General features: G+C 42.8%; 1 protein-coding gene and 1 long non-coding RNA gene across 2 annotated transcripts in view; both read left to right on the top strand.

Annotated features, from left to right (window-relative positions):
• Window positions 1–16,206, top strand: part of LOC146027223 (uncharacterized) — a 74,860-nt gene extending 58,654 nt beyond the window's left edge. Inside the window, exon 3 of the long non-coding RNA XR_014454718.1 lies at window positions 16,002–16,206. This is a non-coding gene — a long non-coding RNA (uncharacterized LOC146027223). The remainder of the gene's footprint in view (window positions 1–16,001) is intronic.
• On the top strand, window positions 200–7,987 carry LOC146027221 (uncharacterized). Its single transcript, XM_083158177.1, has 2 exons — window positions 200–486; window positions 7,867–7,987. Exons 1-2 carry the CDS (start codon window positions 288–290, stop codon window positions 7,974–7,976), a joined length of 309 nt encoding a protein of 102 aa, XP_083014303.1. The 5' UTR covers window positions 200–287; the 3' UTR covers window positions 7,977–7,987.
• Window positions 16,207–27,311: the final 11,105 nt, after the last annotated feature.

Raw genomic sequence — 27,311 nt, 5'->3', positions numbered from 1 at the left:
CTTGTGATGCTTACAATGGGCCAAATGTCACAGCATACCTGCCATGTTACAGGCTGTGTTTTGTAAAGGCCACTGAGGAGCTGTTTGCCTGTACAATTATCAGTACTTCTAACCTTTGCATTTATAGGTTGATAAGGCTTAATACAAATTACCACTAATTGGCACTTTTTTGATTTTTCCCAAACACAGCACGTGCACGAGCAAGGCAGGCCCGGGAGGAGGCAGAGGCGGGCCAGGCCCCGGAGGAGGCAGAGGCGCCCCAGGCCCAGGAGGAGGCGGAGCCAGCTATGGGCGAGGAGGAAGATAATGAAGAAGGGGTGGCGGAGGAAAGTGATGGAGTGGAGGAGGCTGTGTGGCCAGTGGAGGCAGAGGTGGTGGCTTTCGACCACGAGGTGGCAGCCGAGGAGGAGGTCGTGCCAGCCGAGGAGGCCCAGGAAGAGGGGGAGGATGAGGAGGCCTGTGAGGTGGAGCAGGCGGCCGAAAGTGGTATGTATACATAAAGATTCGTTATTCCTTTTGTCATCCACTATTTGATATGTAGCACTGTTGATTCAAATGTGTTTGAAAATACTATAAAGGCAAACAACAAATTGGGTAGCAACAGACACACTTTGGGGTTAGATAGGGTGGCCAAACCATCCCTTTCATCCTGGACACATATTAATGACACAGGTTGTGCGGATGGCTTTCAGGTCGAATTGAAGTGCCACTGAACCTGTGTAGTTAATCTGTATCCAGGAAGAAAGTGATGACTTGCTCATGTAAGGGTTACATGTCCCTGCTGGTTGCATACAATCTGTAGGCTCATATAGGTGAGTAGAGTTTACTGGTGAATGATCTTTGTAAACTAGATTCAGTATGGCCTAAATGGAGTATGGACAGGCGTGGCTTAGACTGGAGTAACAAGTGGTCAGTGCCCCTGGGCCCTCCTCTAGCTAACCACCCCCTGCGGTCTGCATGTATGTTTTGCACCATAATTGTGTGTGTATTTGGTCTTAGTAATGCTTTTGAGCATGTGAGTGGGTTAGTGCTGCAGCTTCCCCTAACTGGCATTCTGACAATGATTTCTGGAGCAGACCATCAGCAGCCAAGCCATGCTTGATTGCACAAATGTACTGAGCATTCCTGAGAGTTGGGTAACTCCCCTGCCAGGCTCCATCATATAACAGACACTGAACTTTGTTTGCAGAATTGTGATTGGTGCAGCGCGTGGCATGCTTCTCAGAGCTTAGTCATGGGTGGGTTTGGATTGAGAAGGAGCAGTATGACTGTGAGGTGTTCTACAGAGTAAAGGGTAGAGGGCCAAAATCAGGCTTTCCATGTAGTATGTATGCATGTATGTATAGGTGTATGTCTCATATATATAGTTAGATATGTGTGTATATATATATATATATATTTATATATAGAGATATAGACAGCGTAAATATAGCGGCACTCTCGGGAAATAATCGACACGTACTCAGCAATTGCTTAACGTTTCAAATCTTATTAGGATTTTTCATCAGAAGCAACAAAGTAAGTAAAAAGACAGTTCTTAAATACCTGATCCAAAGATGTGCACAGCTGATCAATCTCGGCTCCTACTTCCGGCAGCGTCTGCACGTGTATCTCGGCATACACTGATGATGTCACTGACAATAGCTGGTTGCCAAGCAACGAGCTCACAGCGTCCTGTCATACCTGCGAGTTCCGTGTTGTCTATCGGATGCGTCTGCGCCGTAGGGGACAACAATTCATCCATACGCGCTGCTGGCATCTCTAGCACTTCACCGTTGCTAGGAGACTGGCACGCTGCGTGCTGTTTGGTGCCCGGCATCCGCAACGTCTAGTGACAATACCGTGGGCCGAGGCATGCTTACTCCCTTGATTAGTCAGTTGCCCAGAGATCAGTGTCTAGAAAAAATACATAAATAAATTACGTGCTCATATCAAAAAACGACATATGTCGACATGCATGTTGACATTTCCAAAAGAATTTAGAAAGCAGAATTTAAACATATGGGAATATATAGTGTCAACTAACGTGACGCTCCATAAGGATCAGCGCTACCAAAAAACGGGGAATTTACTCCTAAAAAATATTTAAGTTACACTATATAGAGCCACTCAATTTATCAATATGGCTCGCTATGTGGGTCTAGAAAAAACAGCTGAAGTTGAGTTGTTCGTTCAGTCCATGTGGACTGACAGTGTCCAATGTATATATCCATCGGGCTTCCCTTTGGAGAAGGGTCTTTGCCCGGTTGCCACCCCGTAGGTTAGGGGGAACACCATCGATGATTTTATATCGGATGGACGCTGGATTGTGCCTCAGTAGTCGGAAATGCCTGGCTACTGGTTGTTCTGTGTCCTTGCCTTCTATTGCTTGCCTGATGGCACTTCGATGTTGGGCCATCCTCTCCTTCAGTTTGCAGGTGGTTTTGCCCACATAGGCAAGGCCACAAGGGCATTTGATCAAATATATAACGTGGGTGAAATTACAAGAGAACACTTGCTTGATCTTAAAAATTTTACCTGTCCGTGGGTGGGAGAATGTGTCACCTGTCTCTAGAAAGTTACAGGTGGCACACCCTAAACAACGGTAGTTGCCAGGTTTCTTAGTTAAAAAATGGGCTGGCTGTTCCTTCTTGGCTTTCAGAGGCCCTGTCTTAACTACCCAGTCTCTGATGCTTTTGTTTTTTCTATAGCAAGGCACTAGAGATGTATCCTTGAGCAGGGGAAGTTCAGGGTCTGTATTGACGATAGGCCATACTCTCTTTGCTTTGCCCATCACTTTTCTATTTGTGTCGTATATACATTGGACACTGTCAGTCCACATGGACTGAACGAACAACTCAACTTCAGCTGTTTTTTCTAGACCCACATAGCGAGCCATATTGATAAATTGAGTGGCTCTATATAGTGTAACTTAAATATTTTTTAGGAGTAAATTCCCCGTTTTTTGGTAGCGCTGATCCTTATGGAGCGTCACGTTAGTTGACACTATATATTCCCATATGTTTAAATTCTGCTTTCTAAATTCTTTTGGAAATGTCAACATGCATGTCGACATATGTCGTTTTTTGATATGAGCACGTAATTTATTTATGTATTTTTTCTAGACACTGATCTCTGGGCAACTGACTAATCAAGGGAGTAAGCATGCCTCGGCCCACGGTATTGTCACTAGACGTTGCGGATGCCGGGCACCAAACAGCACGCAGCGTGCCAGTCTCCTAGCAACGGTGAAGTGCTAGAGATGCCAGCAGCGCGTATGGATGAATTGTTGTCCCCTACGGCGCAGACGCATCCGATAGACAACACGGAACTCGCAGGTATGACAGGACGCTGTGAGCTCGTTGCTTGGCAACCAGCTATTGTCAGTGACATCATCAGTGTATGCCGAGATACACGTGCAGACGCTGCCGGAAGTAGGAGCCGAGATTGATCAGCTGTGCACATCTTTGGATCAGGTATTTAAGAACTGTCTTTTCACTTACTTTGTTGCTTCTGATGAAAAATCCTAATAAGATTTGAAACGTTAAGCAATTGCTGAGTACGTGTCGATTATTTCCCGAGAGTGCCGCTATCTTTACGCTGTCTACATTACTGGTCTATCCAAGAGGGCACCCGGGGCCAATTATCAAGCTTTGTGCGGGGCGAGTGCCGATCCATCGGACTTTATACTACAAGTGGAACAACACACTTTTATGGCACCCCTCATTTGGATTTATCAGATCCCAAGTCTTTGTGCACCGTCTTTGTCTTTCTTCACGAGGTGAATCAGTAACGACATAGTGATCGACATGTCTTCCCAAGAGACTGGTGCAACACTGGGGATGTTGGATGTCGACCTACCAACTGGCGACACGTTTTTGTTCTCAGAAACTGAGGTGGAAAGAATCCTAAGAAAGGACAAGTGTTTGCTGACAGCAGATGTCTCTGCACAACACATATTCCAGAACCTACTACGCCTCAGAAAACACGAGACGGACTTTGACCTCCACAGCATAACCCTTTCCGAGTACTATATACAGAAAAAAATCCCTCGGGGGTTTCGCATTAAGAATGCCCCTACAATAGGCCGCAATAATGCGGAGTTTTGTAGGAAGTGGGCAGCTATTTTAAACCGGGCTTCATTCGACTTAATCCTGTTGGTGGTCGAAGAATCGACCCGGGAGTGCAAAATCACCCGTGACAAAATCTCTGCGTACGAGGCTATACATCTGAAATGCCTGGAACAACAACCAGCTGAAAACTGGCTGGAAAAACTTGAGACCCAAGTACTGAAATACCGTAATGAGCTCATTACCTTCAAGAAAAAGAAGTTAATGATGGTCAACAGGGATTATGAGGAGAAAAAAGTCTACCACTGGACCAGTGGTGCACCACGCAACTATAAACAGATGCGATTCCGGCAGAGGACTAATAGAAGATTCCCACTGGATACAGAAACATCAGATAACGCTTCTTCAAACAGTGAAGGGGATAACCGACCTGGTACATCCACTACAGGCCAGACGAGACCCCCTTTAGGGATCTCTACCAGGGCGAAAGGCGGTACCCTGGTAGACCCCATACAAGAAGAGCGGGACAAAGCCGCCGCATTGCAAAAACTCAAGGCAAACAAAAGAGCCGGAAAGTAATATTTAACATTTCGGATTATCCACTCTCTCCAGATGAGAATTCCGTGTTGGAAAGGGGTTTGGGCTTTGTACCCACGGGCACATATGACTCATTCTCCAACCGAGTAGACTTAAGCAGATTCAATCGCCAATTAAGATTGAAAGATTTTTTTGGCAATCAAGATAATTTAATGCCCAACACCAGTGATGTCATCCGTCCCCCTCTCAAGTCCCGTGTGCTATTCGATCCCCCATCAAACAGCACAACCATCCGAGCATTCTCCTCTTCTATGGCAAATGCCATAGATAAAATGCCTATCAAGAAACCAGGCATGCATAACAACTTGTCCACCAGAGAAAGAAAAGCATTGGTCACACTCTCTAAACGAGAAGAGATAACTATCCGCCCTGCGGATAAGGGGGGCGGGATAGTTATCCTAAACACAAGTGACTATCTGGCCGAGGCATCTAAACAACTGGATGATATCTCGATATATCGCAGATTGGGACAGGACCCAACAAACCAATTCATCAATGAGTTGGATTGTATCTTGCAAGAGGCGCTCGAATGTGGACACATTACTAAGAAAATGTACTCTTCCCTGATTAACCGGACACCATTGGTACCAGTCCTGTACCTTATACCAAAGATACATAAGTGCTTAAACCCCCCCCCCGGGAGGCCCATCATCTCGGGGCGTGGGTCACTGATGTATGATATCTCAAAATACCTGGATACATATCTTCAGCCGGTCATCCAGGTAGAAGACACATATTTACGGGACACAACGATGTTCTTAAATGAACTAACCAAGATGAATCTCACTGAGGGGCATTATCTACTCTGCACAATCGATATCGTGAGTCTATACACGAGTATACCCCATGAAAGGGGTATTGCTGCAACAAGAAGACTCATCACGGATAACCCTCTCTACCAAGGCCCGCATGTGGACCTCTTCCTTAAACTGCTTGAACTTGTTTTGATCAGAAATTATTTTATCTTTCAAGAAGAATTTTTTATTCAAACAAAGGGAGTAGCGATGGGGGCTTGCGTAGCTCCAACATACGCTAACTGCTTCATGTTTCAGCTTGAACGAGACCTATTCTTTGGCAATGCAGTCTTCACCTCTAAATGTGTCTTTTTTAAACGCTATATTGACGACGTGTTTGTCATATGGAGGGGCACAGCAGAAGAATTTGAGAATACCATGCAATTCATCAATACCCAAGACAGTGACATTAAGTTCACTTATAACCATAATGAGGCTGAAATAGCATTCTTGGATGTACTTGTCAGACTCAAAGAGGGTCTGATTAACACCACAGTATTCTCTAAGCCCACCGATGGCAACTCACTACTCCTGGCATCAAGTTCTCATCCGGAACCACTCAAACAGTCGTTGCCGTTCTCCCAATTGTGTAGAGTGCGTAGAATCTGCAGCGAAGTAGAAGATGAGGCGGTACAGATTAAAGAAATGTCAAAAAGGTTCCTCGAGCGAGGGTATGAAAAAACCATAATTGACAAAGCCGTCGACCGAGTGATGAAAATCCCCAAGGAGAACTTTCGGGTTACCCAACCCAAGAAATCGATGGATGATAAAATCATCTTCGTTTCAGATTTTTCTGACACAAATAGAAAAGTGATGGGCAAAGCAAAGAGAGTATGGCCTATCGTCAATACAGACCCTGAACTTCCCCTGCTCAAGGATACATCTCTAGTGCCTTGCTATAGAAAAAACAAAAGCATCAGAGACTGGGTAGTTAAGACAGGGCCTCTGAAAGCCAAGAAGGAACAGCCAGCCCATTTTTTAACTAAGAAACCTGGCAACTACCGTTGTTTAGGGTGTGCCACCTGTAACTTTCTAGAGACAGGTGACACATTCTCCCACCCACGGACAGGTAAAATTTTTAAGATCAAGCAAGTGTTCTCTTGTAATTCCACCCACGTTATATATTTGATCAAATGCCCTTGTGGCCTTGCCTATATATCAAAAACCACCTGCAAACTGAAGGAGAGGATGGCCCAACATCGAAGTGCCATCAGGCAAGCAATAGAAGGCAAGGACACAGAACAACCAGTAGCCAGGCATTTCCGACTACTGAGGCACAATCCAGCGTCCATCCGATATAAAATCATCGATGGTGTTCCCCCTAACCTACGGGGTGGCAAAGACCCTTCTCCAAAGGGAAGCCCGATGGATATATACATTGGACACTGTCAGTCCACATGGACTGAACGAACAACTCAACTTCAGCTGTTTTTTCTAGACCCACATAGCGAGCCATATTGATAAATTGAGTGGCTCTATATAGTGTAACTTAAATATTTTTTAGGAGTAAATTCCCCGTTTTTTGGTAGCGCTGATCCTTATGGAGCGTCACGTTAGTTGACACTATATATTCCCATATGTTTAAATTCTGCTTTCTAAATTCTTTTGGAAATGTCAACATGCATGTCGACATATGTCGTTTTTTGATATGAGCACGTAATTTATTTATGTATTTTTTCTAGACACTGATCTCTGGGCAACTGACTAATCAAGGGAGTAAGCATGCCTCGGCCCACGGTATTGTCACTAGACGTTGCGGATGCCGGGCACCAAACAGCACGCAGCGTGCCAGTCTCCTAGCAACGGTGAAGTGCTAGAGATGCCAGCAGCGCGTATGGATGAATTGTTGTCCCCTACGGCGCAGACGCATCCGATAGACAACACGGAACTCGCAGGTATGACAGGACGCTGTGAGCTCGTTGCTTGGCAACCAGCTATTGTCAGTGACATCATCAGTGTATGCCGAGATACACGTGCAGACGCTGCCGGAAGTAGGAGCCGAGATTGATCAGCTGTGCACATCTTTGGATCAGGTATTTAAGAACTGTCTTTTCACTTACTTTGTTGCTTCTGATGAAAAATCCTAATAAGATTTGAAACGTTAAGCAATTGCTGAGTACGTGTCGATTATTTCCCGAGAGTGCCGCTATCTTTACGCTGTCTACATTACTGGTCTATCCAAGAGGGCACCCGGGGCCAATTATCAAGCTTTGTGCGGGGCGAGTGCCGATCCATCGGACTTTATATAGAGATATATATATATATCTATATATATAAATTTATATATATATATATATATATATATATATATATATATATATACACACACACACCTGTCACAATGCATGTTTAAAATGTAGGTTTGACTATGTTAAATGTATGCATGAATATCATTAGTCATTTTTAAATTTGAATTTCCTCCACAGATGAGCCTGCCCAAGCAGAGGAGGGTCGCCGTGGGGCCCTCCTTCGTCTACGAGGCCTGATGCGGCAAATGTCGAGCCTCATCGAAAGCATCATTGATGCGGAAAATTAATTTTCAGTTTGTTAGTGAATAAATATTTTTTGAAAGTTCTAAGTTGTCAGTGTTTTTTCCTAACATGCTAAAGTATATGTGTAAGTTGTTTAAAATGTTTAAAATAAGCAAAATGTACATAGTGTATATAGATGTATGTTAGGGTCACATGCTGTAAGGGTTAATGTGTGTCATAAATGTAGTAGGAATGTGGGTTAGTATAGATGAGCATTTAATTGATTGAAATTGATAACAATCCCTTTTTCAGGAGGTTGCCTAATAGCCTAAGTGGGTCATGTGATCGCTGTGTGTACTCAGTACAAAAGTGTTGGATTGTGCGTAAATACTCCGCATCGGGGCGTACGGACAGCTTCCCGTACGTTCTGACGCGGTAAGACCGTGCTTGTGCGGGAAGACCGTGCAAGAATCTGTATGTTTCCACCGCACACGCACGGTTTGTATGTCGTCCGTACACACGCCCTGTTCTTAAAGAGTGAGTCCGTCCGAATGCGGAGGACACGTGGGCGTTTCTACGGACTATGCCCGCACGCTGCCGCACAGCGTGGCGTGCGGACCGCACCGTAAGAATTCGGGAATATCCGCACCGATCAGAATAAGGGCCCATGTGACATTGATGTCAGTAATTGTTTATGCAGTAGTCGCACAAATGACATCCTGGGTTTCTTTGTGAAGTCTTTGAAATTGAAAATGGTGAAATTATTGAAATTGCATGAAAGTAATTTTTTCCCCCCTTTTTTATACCAAGAAATAATTTTCTGGCATTGCCGTTGATTCGCCTTTCCAACACAACAGAAATCTGTACTGTACAGATAAAGGCGCATACACACTGGACGATATTGGTCATACTGTTGTAAGTAGCCTACAGGTGTTTTTAGGTGGCACAAGATTGGTCAGACCCCTTGCAATATCTGGGAAATGTTTCTGTGGGGTTGGGAGGAATTGTCTGGTGACTCATGTTGCAGACGCAGTTTCCCAGAAAGTAATGTCATATAATTTCTATCTCTGTTATGTTTCTAGTCAACTATTAACATTACTGATTCCCGTTCTTACCACCCACGTGGTAATGCTATTTGCAAACATAATTTGGGTGTATTATATTTTTGGGTAAGTGGCATGGGTAGATCCCTGAATGAAAGCCCACCTAAAGGGTACACCCTAAAGTATGATTGTCATGACTCCTTAGCTAGAAGACAGGGTTGGCCTTATCGGGGGGGGGGGGGGTCTCTGAGAGAGGCATCCTTGTTGAACTTATTGCAAACGGCAGATGTTTAACTTCTTAGACGCCACCTGCACACGTTCACCTGAGGTTATTGAAAGTCAGTATTGATGTGTGGGTGGTGTTTCTAGCAGTAAGCTGAAGTTTCGCCCAAGGTGCCGACACGCCTTGCACTGGCCGTTCTACAAGATAAATGAGAACAGAAAGCGAATACAGAAGATCAAGGAAATCGATTAAGATGGACTCCTAAGAAAGATATAGGCAGGTTGCCCAGGACTTGTGAGGTCAGAATAACCAATGCCCATTGGCAATCGGTCACCACGCACTTCTGAAAATAGACACTAATACTGGTGAAACGCGTCTGCTACATATAAACACATATGATTATATATCTCTCCCCTCAGTCACTGTTACATATGTTATACATAAATATCTATATAAGAACTCTACAAGTTCTTCCAAGAGTAAGATGGCCATACACCTACAGATTTATTGTCAGATCTGACTGGTAACATCTGAATGACAGTTTGTCAGTTTTCCAGCATTTCCAAGCAAATGGTCAACTGTCATCTGCTGTCATCCGTAACCATGTTTTTGTTCCAACCAGCCAGATCTGACAATCAATCTGTAGGTGTGTGGGCAGCTTTAGACATGTGCTAATGGATGCCATTGCCGGGGATGGAAAGAAGGTAAAGTGTGCCAGAATAATTGTAGAGGGGCAGCGAGGGGAGGATCTGCCCCTGAACAAAATCCAATGTTCTGTACTTGTATATATATTTTTCTTTATAGCTTTTTATAACCTTTAACCGGTGTTTATGTTTTTCATTTTCATTGAACTAACTTTTTTTGAGGACACTCATCAGGCACCTCTAAAGAGGATCAAACCATCGTATAATCCCTCCAAGAGCTATAACGATAACTTTATTTTTTATATTTTTTTAACTGAAATCTTAATTAACCTCCAGGTCTGTCGAGGAGCACCGTTTCCATCACAATGGGAGAGCGAGGAACGTGCGGGAGAAAATAATATGTCTGTAGGATAAAAGTGGTTTTCCGAGCTTACAGTTTACTTACAGCCAAAACCGATTTACATTTTGAAAGTGATGTTTTTCCCCCCGTTCAGCGTGTTATGTGTATTTATATTCTGTGCTATTTCACCCTTCACGACACACATCGATACCCACTTTATGTCTGCCAATTACTACTCATTTAAACATCTATTTTACATGATTCCCCCAGCCAGACATGGGCTGTAATGACACGGAGTGTGCAGTGTACTTTAATAAATTCTTACAGAATCAATACTTTGGCTGGGGATTTGTCAGTCTTTCAGAGGAATGCTTCATTAAACTTTACTGTTATTTTCCTGCATTTTTTTAAAAGTTCAGCTCTTATCACGTATCAACTTTAAAGACATAAAAAAAAAAACGTTTTCCACTGTTGATGCTATCGGTGAACTATAACTAACTAGATTGTGACTAAAAGGTAAGCACTTTGCTTGACATCCGCTGGATCCGTAACCCCCGGGGTCATGTTAAATGCTGTTCGTTGGGTTATATGTATTTCACAAAGCCAAGATTGGCTGTAAAATGACTCACCTATTTCATTAGACAGCTGCCATAAGAATGAACTATTACACATTTAAACATTTAAGCACCGGTCTTATTTCATTTTTGTAGTTTTAAAACCTATGGGTATACTTCATCTGGCCGGATTTGGCTAGGACGTAAACAGGCTCGTGAAGGAAAGAGCGCCACCCGGTGACTAAATTATGATGAAAAATAACAAGTCTAATCCGTGTTACCAGTCAATGCTAATTCTAACACCTTCCAGACTCCATTCTGAAGCTGCGCCGGAATGCAAACTCCAAGAGCAATCATTCAATTTAGGGGACTCATTTTTTTTGTTTAGGCCAATACGTGTGTTTTTTCCCTGTGAGAGCCGTATGTGGTTTTTTTTTCCTGTGGGAGCCAATGTGTGTGTTTTTCCCCCTGGGTGGGCTATTGTGTGCTTCTTTTTCCCCATTGGAGTCATTTTTTTCCCCTTGTCAGTATAATGTGTCTGTATAATATATTGGGGGTGGGTTACATGATAAATGGGGCAAGATTGTCCCTCTTTGTAATGTGGCTATGGCTGTCAAAAGGCTGTAAATGGAACACATTTGCTCTTCTGTTAGATCCGGGAGAGTCCTGGCATAGTTGGCGGAAGTTTCTGGAATACAGGGGGCTTTCTGGTCTTCGTCTGAAAGGTAGGCAGCCTTGCCATGCTGTAGGTACGGCTGCAGGCCTTAGGTAGGCTTTTGCTCTCTGATAGGTGACTTTCTACCCTCCTCAGCGCCTCTATGTGTGGCAAATGTTTTATAACGGTGTGTCCCTTTAAACCTCAGGCTGTTACAGTAATATGCCCAGGATTCTTAGGTTCTGACCTATTCTTATCCTTTCCCATTACACTTAAAATGAAAATTTCCTTTTATGTTTAATGTACCGGGAACCACATACTTCATTTCTACAGGACCTAAAATGACCTATTTGACTATTAGAACCTAACAAGACCTAATTCTGTTACTTAAGTTGAAACTGTATAAATGCACTGTGGAAATGTGTCGTTTTCATATGGAATTCATATATACAGCTGTGTCCTGTTACAGCCTTGCTGCAAAGTGTCACCCACTGATGGGTGACCCCAAAGTACAAGCTCCTGCTCAGTTACAGGAGCCTGGTGCTGCAGATAATGTCCCAGTGTAGGAGAAGGTACTGCAGACATACAGTCTCCTGGGACAGCAAGGGTTTCTCGGGGCCCTGGAGCTACAAACTTCGCCAAGCCCCTCCCATGTAGCCACGCCCTGTCCTGCGAAGCTACAATAAGTTCTTAGCATCTGTCGGACAAGGCGTGGAAGATGTAAGTGACATCACGGCACATCTGTAATAAATGTTTTTCGAACATAATGATAGGTTGCATAGTTTTGTCTTATTTTCCTACGATGTATACAGTATATTCTCAAACTGAGATTTTGAAAGCCTATAAAATCGGAATTGAAAAAAAAATAATTTTAGTTTTTTAGATCCTAAAAATCTGGGGCTTATTCATTACAGTAGAAGACATCTGTTGCTAAATACAATTCCTAATGTGTTCCTTTTTCCAAGCAGTATAATTATAGTATAATAGGTAATAATAATCTCCCATAATAAAATCTATTGTAAGTATGGGTAATTAATGGATAAATGACCGTAATATATGTCTAAACCTATATGTGCCCAATCCACCCCATGCAGTATAATTACAGGACATTAGCGGACTCTATGGAGATGAGGTGCAGGCAGATTGTATACAGGTCATCCAGGGCCCCAGTGACTTACAGACAGATTATTCTAATGAAACACAAAACTACCGTAGTTGTGTGTATAATGAAGTCCTCATAGACGGGGGCTTATTAGTGACACCAATGCAGAACGTTTTCTGCAATGGAAAATTGGACCTGGGATAGTGGCCACCGTTTGATGGCCCCATTACACACATCAGAGTGCACCCACCCTCAGTCGCTGTGCTCCCCACCCCTCCCGCACCCTAAATATAAGAATGATAATGCAGAGAGAAATACAGGTTTTTTTTAATACAATGAAGTACCAAGCCACCAGGTAGGAGCTGACTGACTTTATCACTCACCATGGCTGTTAGAAGCTGTTTGGATGTCACTTTATCTCTTTCCACTTTATTGCCCACCAGTGGTGCAGAGAGATGGGGATGAGCGCTCTTAACCCGGATCCGGGTCTCTTGTCCCAGGTCCCACTGCCCCCATACCCCATTGTAGACAGCAGTAGCAGGGAAAGAGTGGACACTGCAGCAGCAACCTCTCTCCCCAGCCCAGCACAGTAAAACATATGTACTGAGGATGGGGGCTGGCCACATCTCCACTGCTTGGCCACACCCCCTCCTGAGCACCTGGGCTTGGCATGGCTGTCACTCACCAAGACAGTACTGTATATCTCCCCTGTGTCAGTACGAGGCACTAGTGTGCAACATTCTCCAAAACACTGCAAGCTCCCATTTCTGCTATTGTCTGGGACATTTACTAATATGTGCTCAGTATAAGTGGTCGTCTCCATTCACTTATTGTATGTTCAGGGAGTTGTTGAATATGTTGCCGCCTCATATAAAAGATGACTAATAATAACAATAATATTAAAGGAACTCTGTGTCGCGGTTTCGGAGAGAGACCCCCGTGTTTTACACCGCACCTATTACCATTCTTTTAATTAGCCGATAGTTAAATAACCGTGAGCATAGTTCCTTTATTGTAACTGCATCCTGCTTCCCTGCAGCTGGCTTTCCTCTCCGACATACATACGTCATCATAAAACATTTCATTTGGTTTCTGCGATGAGAACATACATACTGTAATGGGAAACAGTTCTACAAGCTCGCTCTTGTCATTTCTAAATACTGCTTAAGATTTCAGCTTTGCAGGAGCGCAGTAATTAGCCATGCCGTTTTCTCTGAGGAAACTGCTTTAAATAGCCTAAAAAAATGAAATACTGTCATAAAAAAACAACAGCAACGACTTCAACAAAGTTATCAAGGTTATCCGTATAAGTCAGCGACGAAATAAGATTTAACTGAAAGGCAGTCTGGCGCTGGAGAATAGTAAATACGAGGAGAACTTGGTCATAATTACAGATGCCTGAAACTTGTCTGCTGAACTTTGTTTTCTTTGTTTAACATTCAAGTATTTGTTTCAAATATATGTTTAGCCATATCCTATAATAAAAGGCTAACGCTGCTCCTCACCTCTATAGGTGGGGAGGGATTCATGTGTTTTGCACGCTGGCGACCACTTGATGGCGCCAGATTTATTTATTTCCAGTTTCTTATATAGCGCAGCAGATTCCGTTTCGTTTTTTTTAATTGCTCAATGAAGAAAGTCAAGTGTTGTCCTGTATGGGCGCACACAGCCGCCGGCGCTGACATTACGGTCATGATATACTGTATGCCGGATGTAGAAATAAATTCCTACGGTGGGATTATTTCATTTCTACTTCCGCTTCTCACCTTCCTCTTCGTCCCTTCTGTATTGTCTGCAAGCTGTTGTTGTTCCGCCATGTTGATGGGCCGGTAACTAGTATTTTTATATTTAAACGCTATCTTAATATTGTAACATTGAAAAAAAATATTCAAATATTTGTTTGAAACATAATTGCAAAAAACAAGATCAAACTTCATTTTCCGAGCTCACAATCAGAAAAAGCTCCGGTGTTTCCCTGCGTATGTCCAATGCCGTGTGCAGAAGTGACCACCATCTCTATTATATTGGAATAATATCCAACATGGACGTGAATGTTTGAAAAGGCTAAAGTACAGTAGGTAGTGAAACGCGTTAGTGCCATTGCCTCATCTCCAGAATCAGGATATCAACGAAAGGATCTGATCCCCATCCATTGTTTTGCTTACTGCCTCATTCGAGTCATCCCCTTGCAACCAGGACCCACTGCGGCCTAATAGCGGCACCCCATCTTGTGGTGATGCTCCGGTGGCCCAATCCATCTACAGTCACCCTTGAAAGAGGACGCTAGGTTCCAGTATCGGGGTTGTCCGTTTCCTAATCCCTCCAGCGGCATCTTTTTAGGACACCGCATCACTAGAGAGGACTCTGGAATTCATCTTTGGGGTCCACCCCTACCATCCACAGCAGTGAAGCATTATCAAGCAGTCTTAGGTACAGTGCACTTACCTTGTTCATCTGACTGCCTTAAAACTTCCATTTGACAGCTCCATCGTTTTTCCTACCTGCAAGTGAGGCCTTTTATATCCTCATATATTTTTTTTAATGTGTTATTATATGTATGTTATTTAAGTGGCGATCATTCTTGCTCAATTAGTAATGGTTTATTTACTTATTCACCCTTGGTTTATTTAATTTATTCATTGTGGTAGTAGCGCTGCGTTTTTGCTGTTTTTTTCCATGTGAATGGTTGAACCTGCTACTAATTTATCCGCATTATTGAAACTTTGAGGAATTGGCGATATTTATACTGATCCTACGTGCAGGCTCCTTGTGGCACAGCAGGTCCCACTGAATAAGATCCGATGCACCAATATGTGTGGCCCGGCACTAACACTCCCCTTACCCCCGCTCAAGAGCACCTATAATCAGTGACTGTGGGGTTACCAGTGTATGAGGCAAGTAATAGGCCGGGAACCTGATGTAGCTTTGGTGCTCGATGCAAAGCAATGATCCCTGGCCAAGGACTTCTGGTAGATTATATACCCCAAAGATAGCCTAGCCGTACCCCGCCAGTAAGCAATGAGTGCCCTGGTATTGCAACCAGAAATCATACACGTTCTGTACCCGGCCCGGAAGTGCTGCCTGCACATGGTACTGACGGTGTGAATGTTTGCCCCTACAATGCCCTATGTAATGGGAATCCCGTCTCTGGCATCTCCTGCTCAGTGTGTGCCATGGCGGACTAACATTCAGCACAGATATCAGCGCCAGCTCCATAGCGCTGCGATTACAGAGGAATAAGGGGTTAAGGCGCGGTAGGTTCCTGCAGATAAATAACACACAGGGGCTGTACTGCTGTGCGGCCTATCGACAACTCATTGCAGGTGTAATTACAGCTTGTGAATGGCAGCGCGATCCCTTCATCACCGCCACTATTAATGGCTTTTCTGTGTCAGCGCCGGAATGTGACAGTAAATAGGGAAACAAACTGAAAGAATGAGATTCGCTTCTTAAATTCACATCAGTCAACATAACGGAGCGCCGGACTCTGCCTGTGACTATTTCTTTCTTTCTTTTATATTTTTTACAGTTATTGATTACATGACAGCTATCAAGGAGACGCCGCGTCTGATTGCCTGCGAGGGATCGCACAAAGCCCTCAACACGTGGACGGACATTCCGCTGCGCGGCCCAAACTGGAGCATAACGTTGCCTACGTCACTATAACTGAATAGAAAAAGAGGACCAAAAATGTGATCTTAATTTTATACTACAGAATACTGTATTACTGTTTTTGTTTGGCCAGATGACACTGTACATAATATATTATTACATTCCCTGCAGATCGCCATTGTCTGATTCCTTATATAATATTACATTCCCTGCAGATCGCCATTGTCTGATTCCTTATATAATATTACATTCCCTGCAGATCGCCATTGTCTGATTCCTTAAATAATATTACATTCCCTGCAGATCGCCATTGTCTGATTCCTTAAATAATATTACATTCCGTGCAGATCGCCATTTTCTGATTCCTTATATAATATTACATTCCCTGCAGATCACCATCGTCTGATTCCTTATATAATATTACATTCCCTGCAGATCGCCATTGTCTGATTCCTTATATAATATTACATTTCCTGCAGATCGCCATTGTCTGATTCCTTATATAATATTACATCTCCTGCAGATCGCCATTGTCTGATTCCTTATATAATATTACATTTCCTGCAGATCGCCATTGTCTGATTCCTTATATAATATTACATCTCCTGCAGATCGCCATTGTCTGATTCCTTATATAATATTACATTTCCTGCAGATCACCATCGTCTGATTCCTTATATAATATTACATTCCCTGCAGATCGTCATTGTCTGATTCCTTATATAATATTACATTCCCTGCAGATCGCCATTGTCTGATTCCTTATATATTATTACATTCCCTGCAGATCGCCATTGTCTGATTCCTTATATAATATTACATTCCCTGCAGATCACCATTGTCTGATTCCTTATATAATATTACATTCCCTGCAGATCGCCATTGTCTGATTCCTTATATAATATTACATTCCCTGCAGATCGCCATTGTCTGATTCCTTATATAATATTACATTCCCTGCAGATCGCCATTGTCTGATTCCTTATATAATATTACATTTCCTGCAGATCACCATTGTCTGATTCCTTATATAATATTACATTTCCTGCAGATCGCCATTGTCTGATTCCTTATATAATATTACATTTCCTGCAGATCGCCATTGTCTGATTCCTTATATAATATTACATTCCCTGCAGATCGCCATTGTCTGATTCCTTATATAATATTACATTTCCTGCAGATCGCCATTGTCTGATTCCTTATATAATATTACATCTCCTGCAGATCGCCATCGTCTGATTCCTTATATAATATTACATTCCCTGCAGATCGCCATTGTCTGATTCCTTATATAATATTACATTCCCTGCAGATCGCCATCGTCTGATTCCTTATATAATATTACATTCCCTGCAGATCGCCATTGTCTGATTCCTTATATAATATTACATTCCCTGCAGATCGCCATTGTCTGATTCCTTATATAATATTACATTCCCTGCAGATCGCCATCGTCTGATTCCTTATATAATATTACATTTCCTGCAGATCTCCATTGTCTGATTCCTTATATAATATTACATTTCCTGCAGATCGCCATTGTCTGATTCCTTATATAATATTACAGTCTCTGCAGATCGCCATTGTCTGATTCCTTATATAATATTACATTTCCTGCAGATCGCCATCGTCTGATTCTTTATATAATATTACATTTCCTGCAGATCTCCATTGTCTGATTCCTTATATAATATTACATTTCCTGCAGATCGCCATTGTCTGATTCCTTATATAATATTACATCTCCTGCAGATCGCCATTGTCTGATTCCTTATATAATATTACATTTCCTGCAGATCGCCATTGTCTGATTCCTTATATAATATTACATTCCCTGCAGATCGCCATTGTCTGATTCCTTATATAATATTACATTCCTTGCAGATCACCATTGTCTGATTCCTTATATAATATTACATTTCCTGCAGATCGCCATTGTCTGATTTCTTATTGATTGAAGGGTAAATAGACCCGATATATAGTTTGAGTACTATTACACACTGAATTATTTTTCCCCTGGCACTTGCACCCGTTCATCTATGTTATTAGACGGGGGTGATAGTCAATTAATGGTGCCAGTGGGCGAGTTTGATGGGCACACAAGATATCTCGCACTGGTCATGCCCAAGTAGACTGGATTTAGCTGCATAAAGTGACATAACCCACCTAAACTATTGGGCATGACAGGGTTAATTGCAAACAGCCAAGGCGTGGAGGTACTGCTCTATTTATAAATACCTATTTGTAAATACTATTCTCCACCCCTGGGTTGTTTGCAATTTTTACCTGTCCTATCCTAAATCCAATCATACTGGATCCAGATAAAGACAGTTCATTTGTACATATACTTGTACTAAATAGAGGTCTGCGGCTCTTCCTTATTCCAGCCCCTTAAGAAAAAAACAAGGGGCACCCTCAGATATCACACCCAAACAGAGCACCAACTGAAATGCTCCACAAGAGGTCCAAAAACAATTGAATCTCCACCTTATCGTGATATAAACAATGATGAAATTGCTGAATGTTTCATACAGAACAGAGGTCAGAGGATTGTGACTGTGCAGGAAACAGAAGCATCAGGTTGGTCCCTAACATTCCAAAGGTTTATATCCAGAGCAGGGGACCCCCTGGGCCAGCACAACCCAACCTTTCCAAGGTACCCCAATAGTAAGAATTAGTTTAAGTGCTACACTGTGTTGCATTATGTATTACAGACTGAAGAGATCCATAAACGCCCTAGGGCAGGTGGGAGATGGTCTGATCCAGGATGGGGGCCTCCACATTCAAGTTTCCATATATCTACACAATATATAATATATGGGGAGATGGGGGCTGGACTGCATGCCCTAATTTAAAATGTAATAAGAGGCGCTGCTGCCATGCATACAAGTATTGGTGCTTTACCGCATGCGCCACACCTCCAACCACACCTGAATGTTACCATACCTCCAACCACAGCTAAATGTTACCATACCTCCAACCACACCTGAATGTTACCATACCTCCAACCACACCTGAATGTTACCATACCTCCAACCACACCTGAATGTTACCATACCTCCAACCACAGCTGAATGTTACCATACCTCCAACCACACCTGAATGTTACCATGCCTCCAACCGCACCTGAATGTTACCATACCTCCAACCACACCTGAATGTTACCATACCTCCTACCACACCTGAATGCTACCATACCTACAACCACACCTGAATGTTACCATACCTCCAACAACACCTGAATGTTATCATACCTTCAACCACACCTGAATGTACCATACCTCCAACCACACTTGAATGTTACCATACCTCCAAAAACACATGAATGCTTCCATAGCTCCAACCACACCTGAATATTACCCAACCTCCAACCACACCTGAATGTTACATACCTCCAACCATACCTGAATGTTACCATACCTCCAACCACACCTGAATGTTACCATACCTCCAACCACACCTGAATGTTACCATGCCTCCAACCACAGCTGAATGTTACCATACCTCCAACCACACCTGAATGTACCATACCTCCAACCACACCTGAATGTTACCATACCTCCAACCACACCTAAATGTTACCATACCTCCAACCACACCTGAATGCTACCATACCTCCAACCACACCTGAATGTTACCATACCTCCAACAACACCTGAATGTTATCATACCTTCAACCACATCTGAATGTACCATACCTCCAACCACACCTGAATGTTACCATACCTCCAACCACACCTGAATGTACCATACCTCCAACCACACCTGAATGTTACCATACCTCCAAAAACACATGAATGCTTCCATAGCTCTAACCACACCTGAATATTACCCAACCTCCAACCACACCTGAATGTTACATACCTCCAACCACACCTGAATGTACCATACCTCCAACCACACTTGAATGTTACCATACCTCCAACCACACCTGAATGTACCATACCCAACCACACCTGAATGTTACCATACCTCCAAAAACACATGAATGCTTCCATAGCTCTAACCACACCTGAATATTACCCAACCTCCAACCACACCTGAATGTTACATACCTCCAACCACACCTGAATGTTACCATACCTCCAACCACACCTGAATGTACCATACCCAACCACACCTGAATGTTACCATACTCCAACCACACCTGAATGTACCATACCTCCAACCACACCTGAATGTTACCATACCTCCAACCACACCTGAATGTACCATACCCAACCACACCTGAATGTTACCATACTCCAACCACACCTGAATGTTACCATACCTCCAACCACACCTGAATGTACCACACCTCCAACCACATCTGAATGTTACCATACTCCAACCACACCTGAATGTACCATACCTCCAACCACATCTGAATGTACCATACCTCCAACCACACCTGAATGTTACCATACCTCCAACCACACCTGAAAGTTACCATACCTCCAACCACACCTGAATGTACCATACCTCCAACCACACCTGAATGTACCATACCTCCCACCACACCTAAATGTACCATACCTCCTACGACACCTGAATGTACCATACCTCCAACCACACCTGAATGTTACCATACCTCCAACCACACCTTAATGTACCATACCTCCAACCACACCTGAATGTACCATACCTCCAACCACACCTGAATGTACCATACCTCCAACCACACCTGAATGTACCATACCTCCCACCACACCTGAATGTTACCATACCTCCAACCACAGCTGAATGTTACCTTACCTCCAACCACACCTGAATGTTACCTTACCTCCAACCACACCTGAATGTTACCATACCTCCAACACAGCTGAATGTACCATACCCAACCACACTTCAATGTTACCATACTCCAACCACACCTGAATGTTACCATACCTCCAACCACACCTGAATGCTACCATACCTCCCACCACACCTGCATGTTACATAAGATTTATATAGTCACATACTGTAGGGGTGAATTTAGCAAAATAGCATACAGCTTTCATAAAGTTCTCCATTAAATGCACTTAAGGGACAGATATATATTTGGAGAGCACATTCACGCTGGCTCCTTGAATCCAGTCCAAATTTTAGGATACACTTATCCACCGGGTGTGAATTTCCATTTTTGTGAAGGTCGTCAACCGACCGATTTTCCTGTTTGGGTTTATTGTTACGACTGACCTATGAACTGTTTCCAGTACATCCATTACGGCCCTGTATTATCAGGAATCGGGTCCCTCTGTGTATGGCCGCTGGCTGTGTTCTGTTCCTGGCATTCCCGCTGATGTGGCTTCCTCCACCCATGTCAGCACTGGGAAGTTGAATGCTGATGTCTGAGAGCAGCGTGGACAGCTCCCAGTGAATTGCTGGCAAAATTACAATGAGACACTGATGATGAAACTGGAAGTGACGCGACAGGGTTCATCTCCACATCATTGAGATGCTTCTTCCGCCATTGGAAGACTTCTTCCTCTTCTTCCGCCATTACCAATATTATTTTCAAGTACCCCCATCCGGTCTGCAGCAGCTTACCCCAGGGGTACAATTATCCCAGGTTAAGAACCACCGCTCGAGAAGATAATAGATAGAATTTAATTGCTTACCCTTACCCATATAGCAACATCTTTTTTTAACAGTGAAGATGACACATTTATCTTATCATAAGCACTTCTATATAAGTAATGTATTTGTATTAGCCCATGCAGCGGGGTGGGGGTGGTAGGTTATAGGCACCCAGGGGTGGGGGGTTAGTATTAGCCTGAGGGCGGAGCAGGGTTATATATCACTGTCCTGAGCTATGAGTACTATACATGCACTAAGCAGGTCTCCTACCAGCTTCCCAGGAACAGTACCTTACACAGACCCTCCGCAGTGACCTCTGCCACTGTGTAAGGAAACCTCTGCTTCCAAACTTCCTCCTTAATTTATTAATGCAATTACCTGTACTTAATTAACCATGGCTTAAAAAAAACATCCTTCTCGACAATCCATCACAGATGACTGCAAGAGCAAATAAGGCGGTAAGTTGGGCGGCAGTGCATTCTGTGCTGTGCGCATATATACGTCATGTTTTATAGCCTGCAGATGGCGCTATTTCAGTGATTGGAGGCTCTTAAAAAATCCTAATCGAATACATAATTTAAAAAAAAAAAATGATTTGAGTCCGGTTCCATTAAGGTTTCTCGTTACATAATATTACTTTAAAAAAAATCACTTTAACAACATACTTTGATTTTGTTACATGTGTCACATATTTCCACGCAGGCGTTCGCCCTTTAAGTAGTGTTTCCACTTTATGCAGGCCCAGTCCCCCGGTTCCCCCCTTTGTCCCATTCACGTGCAGGGGGAACGCTGTGCATCTGTAACCTTTTGGATGAAGTATTAAAAGCTGGTTAATGACCTGTCTAGAATTGAGACTGTTATTACATCCAGCTAATGTTCTTGCCATCAGTGATTACTGCTTAATTAATTCACCAGGGCCCATCATTAGCAAAAACTCAGAAAACAAGTTGAAGTTCCCCAGGGTAAACTAATAGAGTCAATGGCTTATTGTTGGTAGTAATGGGTAAAATATTGACTTGTGGTTTTGCACTTGTGACTAAGACGTATTCATAAATCAGTAGATATATGTTTGGGACTCTTTGGATTAATCGACTTTTATTTTATTTACCTGGGATCTGTTTTTCTTATTTTTATTATCACATAATTCACATAATATTCTAAGTTACACAGTAAGGCATACTTAAATACACACATTATATTATATGTATTAAAGCCTGCAGCCCCCAGCACGTGAGCCCACTTTTCTGCAGGTCCTCCTCTATTGCTCAAATAATGATCATATATTGTATACTGTACAGAGCTATCACATTAGTGTAACCCCAGGCAGGTGATCTGGGCTAATGCTCACAAGGTGACCAATTACCTGTTGTAAAGCACCCAGGAAAATAGTTGTCACAAGCTATAATGAAATGAATAAGTTAAAACAGGGTGGTCACAAAGCGTGTTGCACCCCAAACCTAGGAATGTAGAGTGCGGGGGATTTGTGCTTCTTATTTATTACACTAATTGTTAACCCCTTCACGACATTGCCTTTTAAGGTAATTCTTTTTTTTTTTTTCCTCCTTGCGTTCAAATAAGCGTAACTTTTTTAATTTTCCGGCTATATAGACACATGAGGGCTTTTTTTTTGCGGGACAAGTTGTACTTTGTAATGGTATCATTTACTATACCGTATAATATTCTGGGGAATCAGGAAATAATTCAATGTGGGGTAAAAAAAAAAAAAAACGCCATTGCACAATTTTGCGCTGGTTACGGTTTTTTTGGAGTTCATAGTTCGTTTAAAATGATGGGTTATCTTTATTCTATGGGTCGTTACGATTCTGGCGATACCAAACTTATATAGTTTTCGTTATGTTTTACCACTAAAAAAAAAAATCGCAACTTTTACGGTTTTTCTAATTTGCGTTGCGTCGCCATGTTCTGCGGCTTATAACTTTTTTATTTTTCCACCTACGGACCTGGGTGAGGGCTCATTTTTTGCGGGCTGAAGTGTACTTTTTAATTAATACCATTATGGGATATGGGCGACTTTCTGATCTCTTTTAGTTATTTTTTTTTGGGTACGCGATGCGACCAAAAAACGTAGTTTTGGCGTTGGGGATTATTTTCCGTTTACGCCTTTAACCGTGCGGGATAACTAATGTTATATTTTAATAGATCGGACTTTTAGGAACGCGGCGATACCAAATATGTTTATTTTTTTTATTTTTTATTTATTTTTATTTGGGAAATGGGGAAAGGGGGGTGATTTGAACTTTTAATATTTTTTTATTTTTTTTTTATTTTTAAACTTTATTTTTTTTTTTTTTTTACTTTTACTACAAGGCCCCCTAGTGTACTTGACCACTAGGGGGCGCGATCGCCTGTACTAGGTTCAGCCATAGAGCTCTATGGCTGAACGTAGTGATTTTATGCACTTCCTATTACATCCTGCCTGAGGCAGGATGTAATAGGTATGCATACACGGCCAGCACAGGGGTCTACATTAGACCCCTGGCTACCATGGCAACCGATCGGCACCCTCCGATCTCGCTGCGGGGGGCCCCGATCGGCGCCGGAGGGGGGCGCCCCCCCTCCGATCAGCTATTTAAGCACTGCGGGCGCTTTGCCCGCGGTGCTTAAAGGGTTAAACGGCCACGATCGGCGAACTCGCCGCTCGTGGCCGTGAGAGCAGGGACCTGGCTGTAATATACAGCCATTACCTGCTCTCTTTCAAGCCAGCTCACTCCGTGAGCTGGCTTGATTCCCCCGCAACGGACATATGACGTATATATACGTCATATGTCGTGAAGGGGTTAATTAGACGCGGTACTTGTGTACTTTCACGGCTCCCACGATGTGCATCGTACAGGGAAAAATTGCATCGCATCGCATGTGATCGCATTCATTGCATCGCATCAGATCGGATGCGATCTCATGCGATTTTATAAAAAAAGCATAAAAACACGGGAAAATCGCATCCCATCGCATGCCACTACATATGGCATGCGATGGCATGCGATGGGAGCCGTGAAAGTACACAAGTACCTTAGACTCTTTGTGATCATGTTTTCTCATGTACTCTGTTTTAACTCATAACCCTTTCAGACATATGGCAAAATCCCAGGATCTTTTATGTGCACGCACATAATCCCGGGACTAGCGTATGTCTGAATGGCTGTACCCGGGATTTTAGTCATCTAAAATCCCGGGTCCTGCGCACCTGCAATGGACCTGGGATTTTTAAAACCCGGGTTTGAACCGGGTCTAAAATCACGGGTAGTATTTCTAAAAGGGGTACTATCAGGGCTGGTGCAAGGCACCGGAGTTGCCCCGGGGGGGGGCAAGTTGCCGCCGGCACCGCTCTCACCTCCCCAGGTACATGCCTATAGCGGCCTAGTGGTGGTGCCGGCACTGGGTATTATTCATTATAGCTTCTGTCAACTATTCTCCTTGCCTAGGCATTCTCTACCTCAGTGCTCAAGGCACACCAACAGTGCAGGCTCTGTGATATCCAGGCTTCAGCACAGGTGACTTGATAAGTACCTGAGTTATCTTGATTTCATCATCTGTGCTGAAGCCTGGATATCACTACTGTTGGTGTGCCTTGAGGACCGAGGTTGGGAATACCTGTCCTAGGTGCTTTACAACAGGTGTGCAGGTAACTGCCTCTCCTTTAAAAGCAAAGCTGCTGAGATCTTCAGAGCAGATAGCTCGCTTGGAGTCTTCTGGTGCATACACACTGGCCGATATATCGACACACCATCGGCCAGTGTGTATGACCGATATATCTGTGAAGGATGTGATAATCAGATATATCGCGTTGTCTTTGCAACACAGCCAAAGCCCGATATATCAAAAGATATACTGGCACATCGTGCTGTGTGATCAAAAACGGTGGCTCACATTCGCTGTTAATATTTGCTGGTCTGCGGCGTCCCATTGCCTCATTGCTAAATATCAGACTATTTAAGTGCTTTCATTTTATTAAGTATTAAAATAATATTCTGCCATAACTGGGGTTGTGCGTGTCAATGGCGGCTTTATTATGTGGGTGTAACTGTCAGGTGTATGGGGGGCTGCCCAATCTCCTGGTACTCTTTCGCTGCAAGATCTGAGGCCAGGCTGCCAGCACCATTGTTCCCGGCTGTTTTTCCACATCTGACTTCACTCCGTGGAAGCCGTCCAGCCAGGAAACATTTATTATGATGTCAACTTCCTATGACAACGTGTCACTTGGCTGCGCTGATTCATGTACGCCACTCCAGTGTGGTACATGTTCCTAAGACGCATGATATTAGGGAACAATCGCTGTCCTGCGGGCAGGCACCAAGATTACAGGGATTTTGGTAACATGCAAGTCAGTACAAAACAGCATTGGGCCTGATTCAGTTTTGTTATCAAAGCAAAAAAGCAAGCAAATGGGTAAAGCCGTGCTGCAGGTGGGGCAGATGTAACCTGTAACAGAGTGATAAGAAATCTAAACTGCAGTGTAAAAATAAAGCAGCCAATATTTACCCTGCACAGAAAAAATATAACCCACCCAAATCTAACTCTATCTAAACATTTTATATCTGCCCCACCTGCAGCGCAGCATGCTCTTGCCCAGTTGGATCCTTTTTTGCTTTGCTAACAAATCTGAATAAGGCCCATTGATCCTTATTAGAATGCAGAGGGCTGGACAGGACTGACTGAGTGAGGAGTCATCTTCTGTCATGTGTATCACCCAGAGAATATACACCATTATATACCCAGGTGATAACGGGCATGCCTGTGTACACTGTATATATATATATATATATATATATATATATATATATATATATATATATATATATATATATATATATATATATATATATATATATATATATATATATATATATATATATACAAAGAGTTATCTCCCTTGGAATCAGGAAAGAAAAGAACCAGCACACGCATTAGATTTCAAAAGCAAAAACGAAAGTGTATTAGAGGTACATTACAGTTAGTTGAACGAAGGTATACAGCGGCTGACCCGACAGCCGTTTCAACTGGCAACCAGCCAGTTTTCCTCAGGGGTACCTTCTGATGAAAATTCTATCATTGAATTGAAACGTTAAGCGACTCCTTGCAGTCTGAGTGTCTTTATTTCCGTGAGTGCCGCCGTCCTACAGCGCTACTATTCATCTGAATACCTGTGAAGGCACCCAGAGTCATATTTGGATATAAAGGGGAGAGTGCCGAGACTCGAGTTTTGTATATATATATATATATATATATATATATATATATATATATATACTGTATATGTATACTGTATATCTTCATTCTGGTACAGATGGGAGAGATTTGCAAAGTTAAATTACGCACCACAGGGAACCTCCGGATTTCTAAGAAAAGAGGAATCGGCGGCTCCATGGTGGATCTATGATAAGTTTTCGGAGATAACGTTAATGTCATCCTCTGAAAACACAACTCTCTGAATCCGCTATAAACTATAGATGAAAATATAAAATACTGTACGTTTCACTTCCCAACTGATTGATGATTTACATTATATATATATATATATATATATATATTTTATATATATTATATTTATCTCATAGTGAAATAAGTTTCAATCATCCTCCAGCGGAAGATATCACGTTTTAGATTTACAGTATTTGTACTTTTATTTTGACCCTGTTATAGATCATATAATCGCTCTCCTTTG

The sequence above is a fragment of the Crinia signifera genome, chromosome 8 (assembly GCF_055691185.1).
Source record: "Crinia signifera chromosome 8, ASM5569118v1, whole genome shotgun sequence".
In the NCBI taxonomy this organism is placed as follows: domain Eukaryota; kingdom Metazoa; phylum Chordata; class Amphibia; order Anura; family Myobatrachidae; genus Crinia; species Crinia signifera.
Note: the sequence above shows the minus strand (reverse complement) of the source record. Positions and strands in the feature narration are given on the sequence as shown.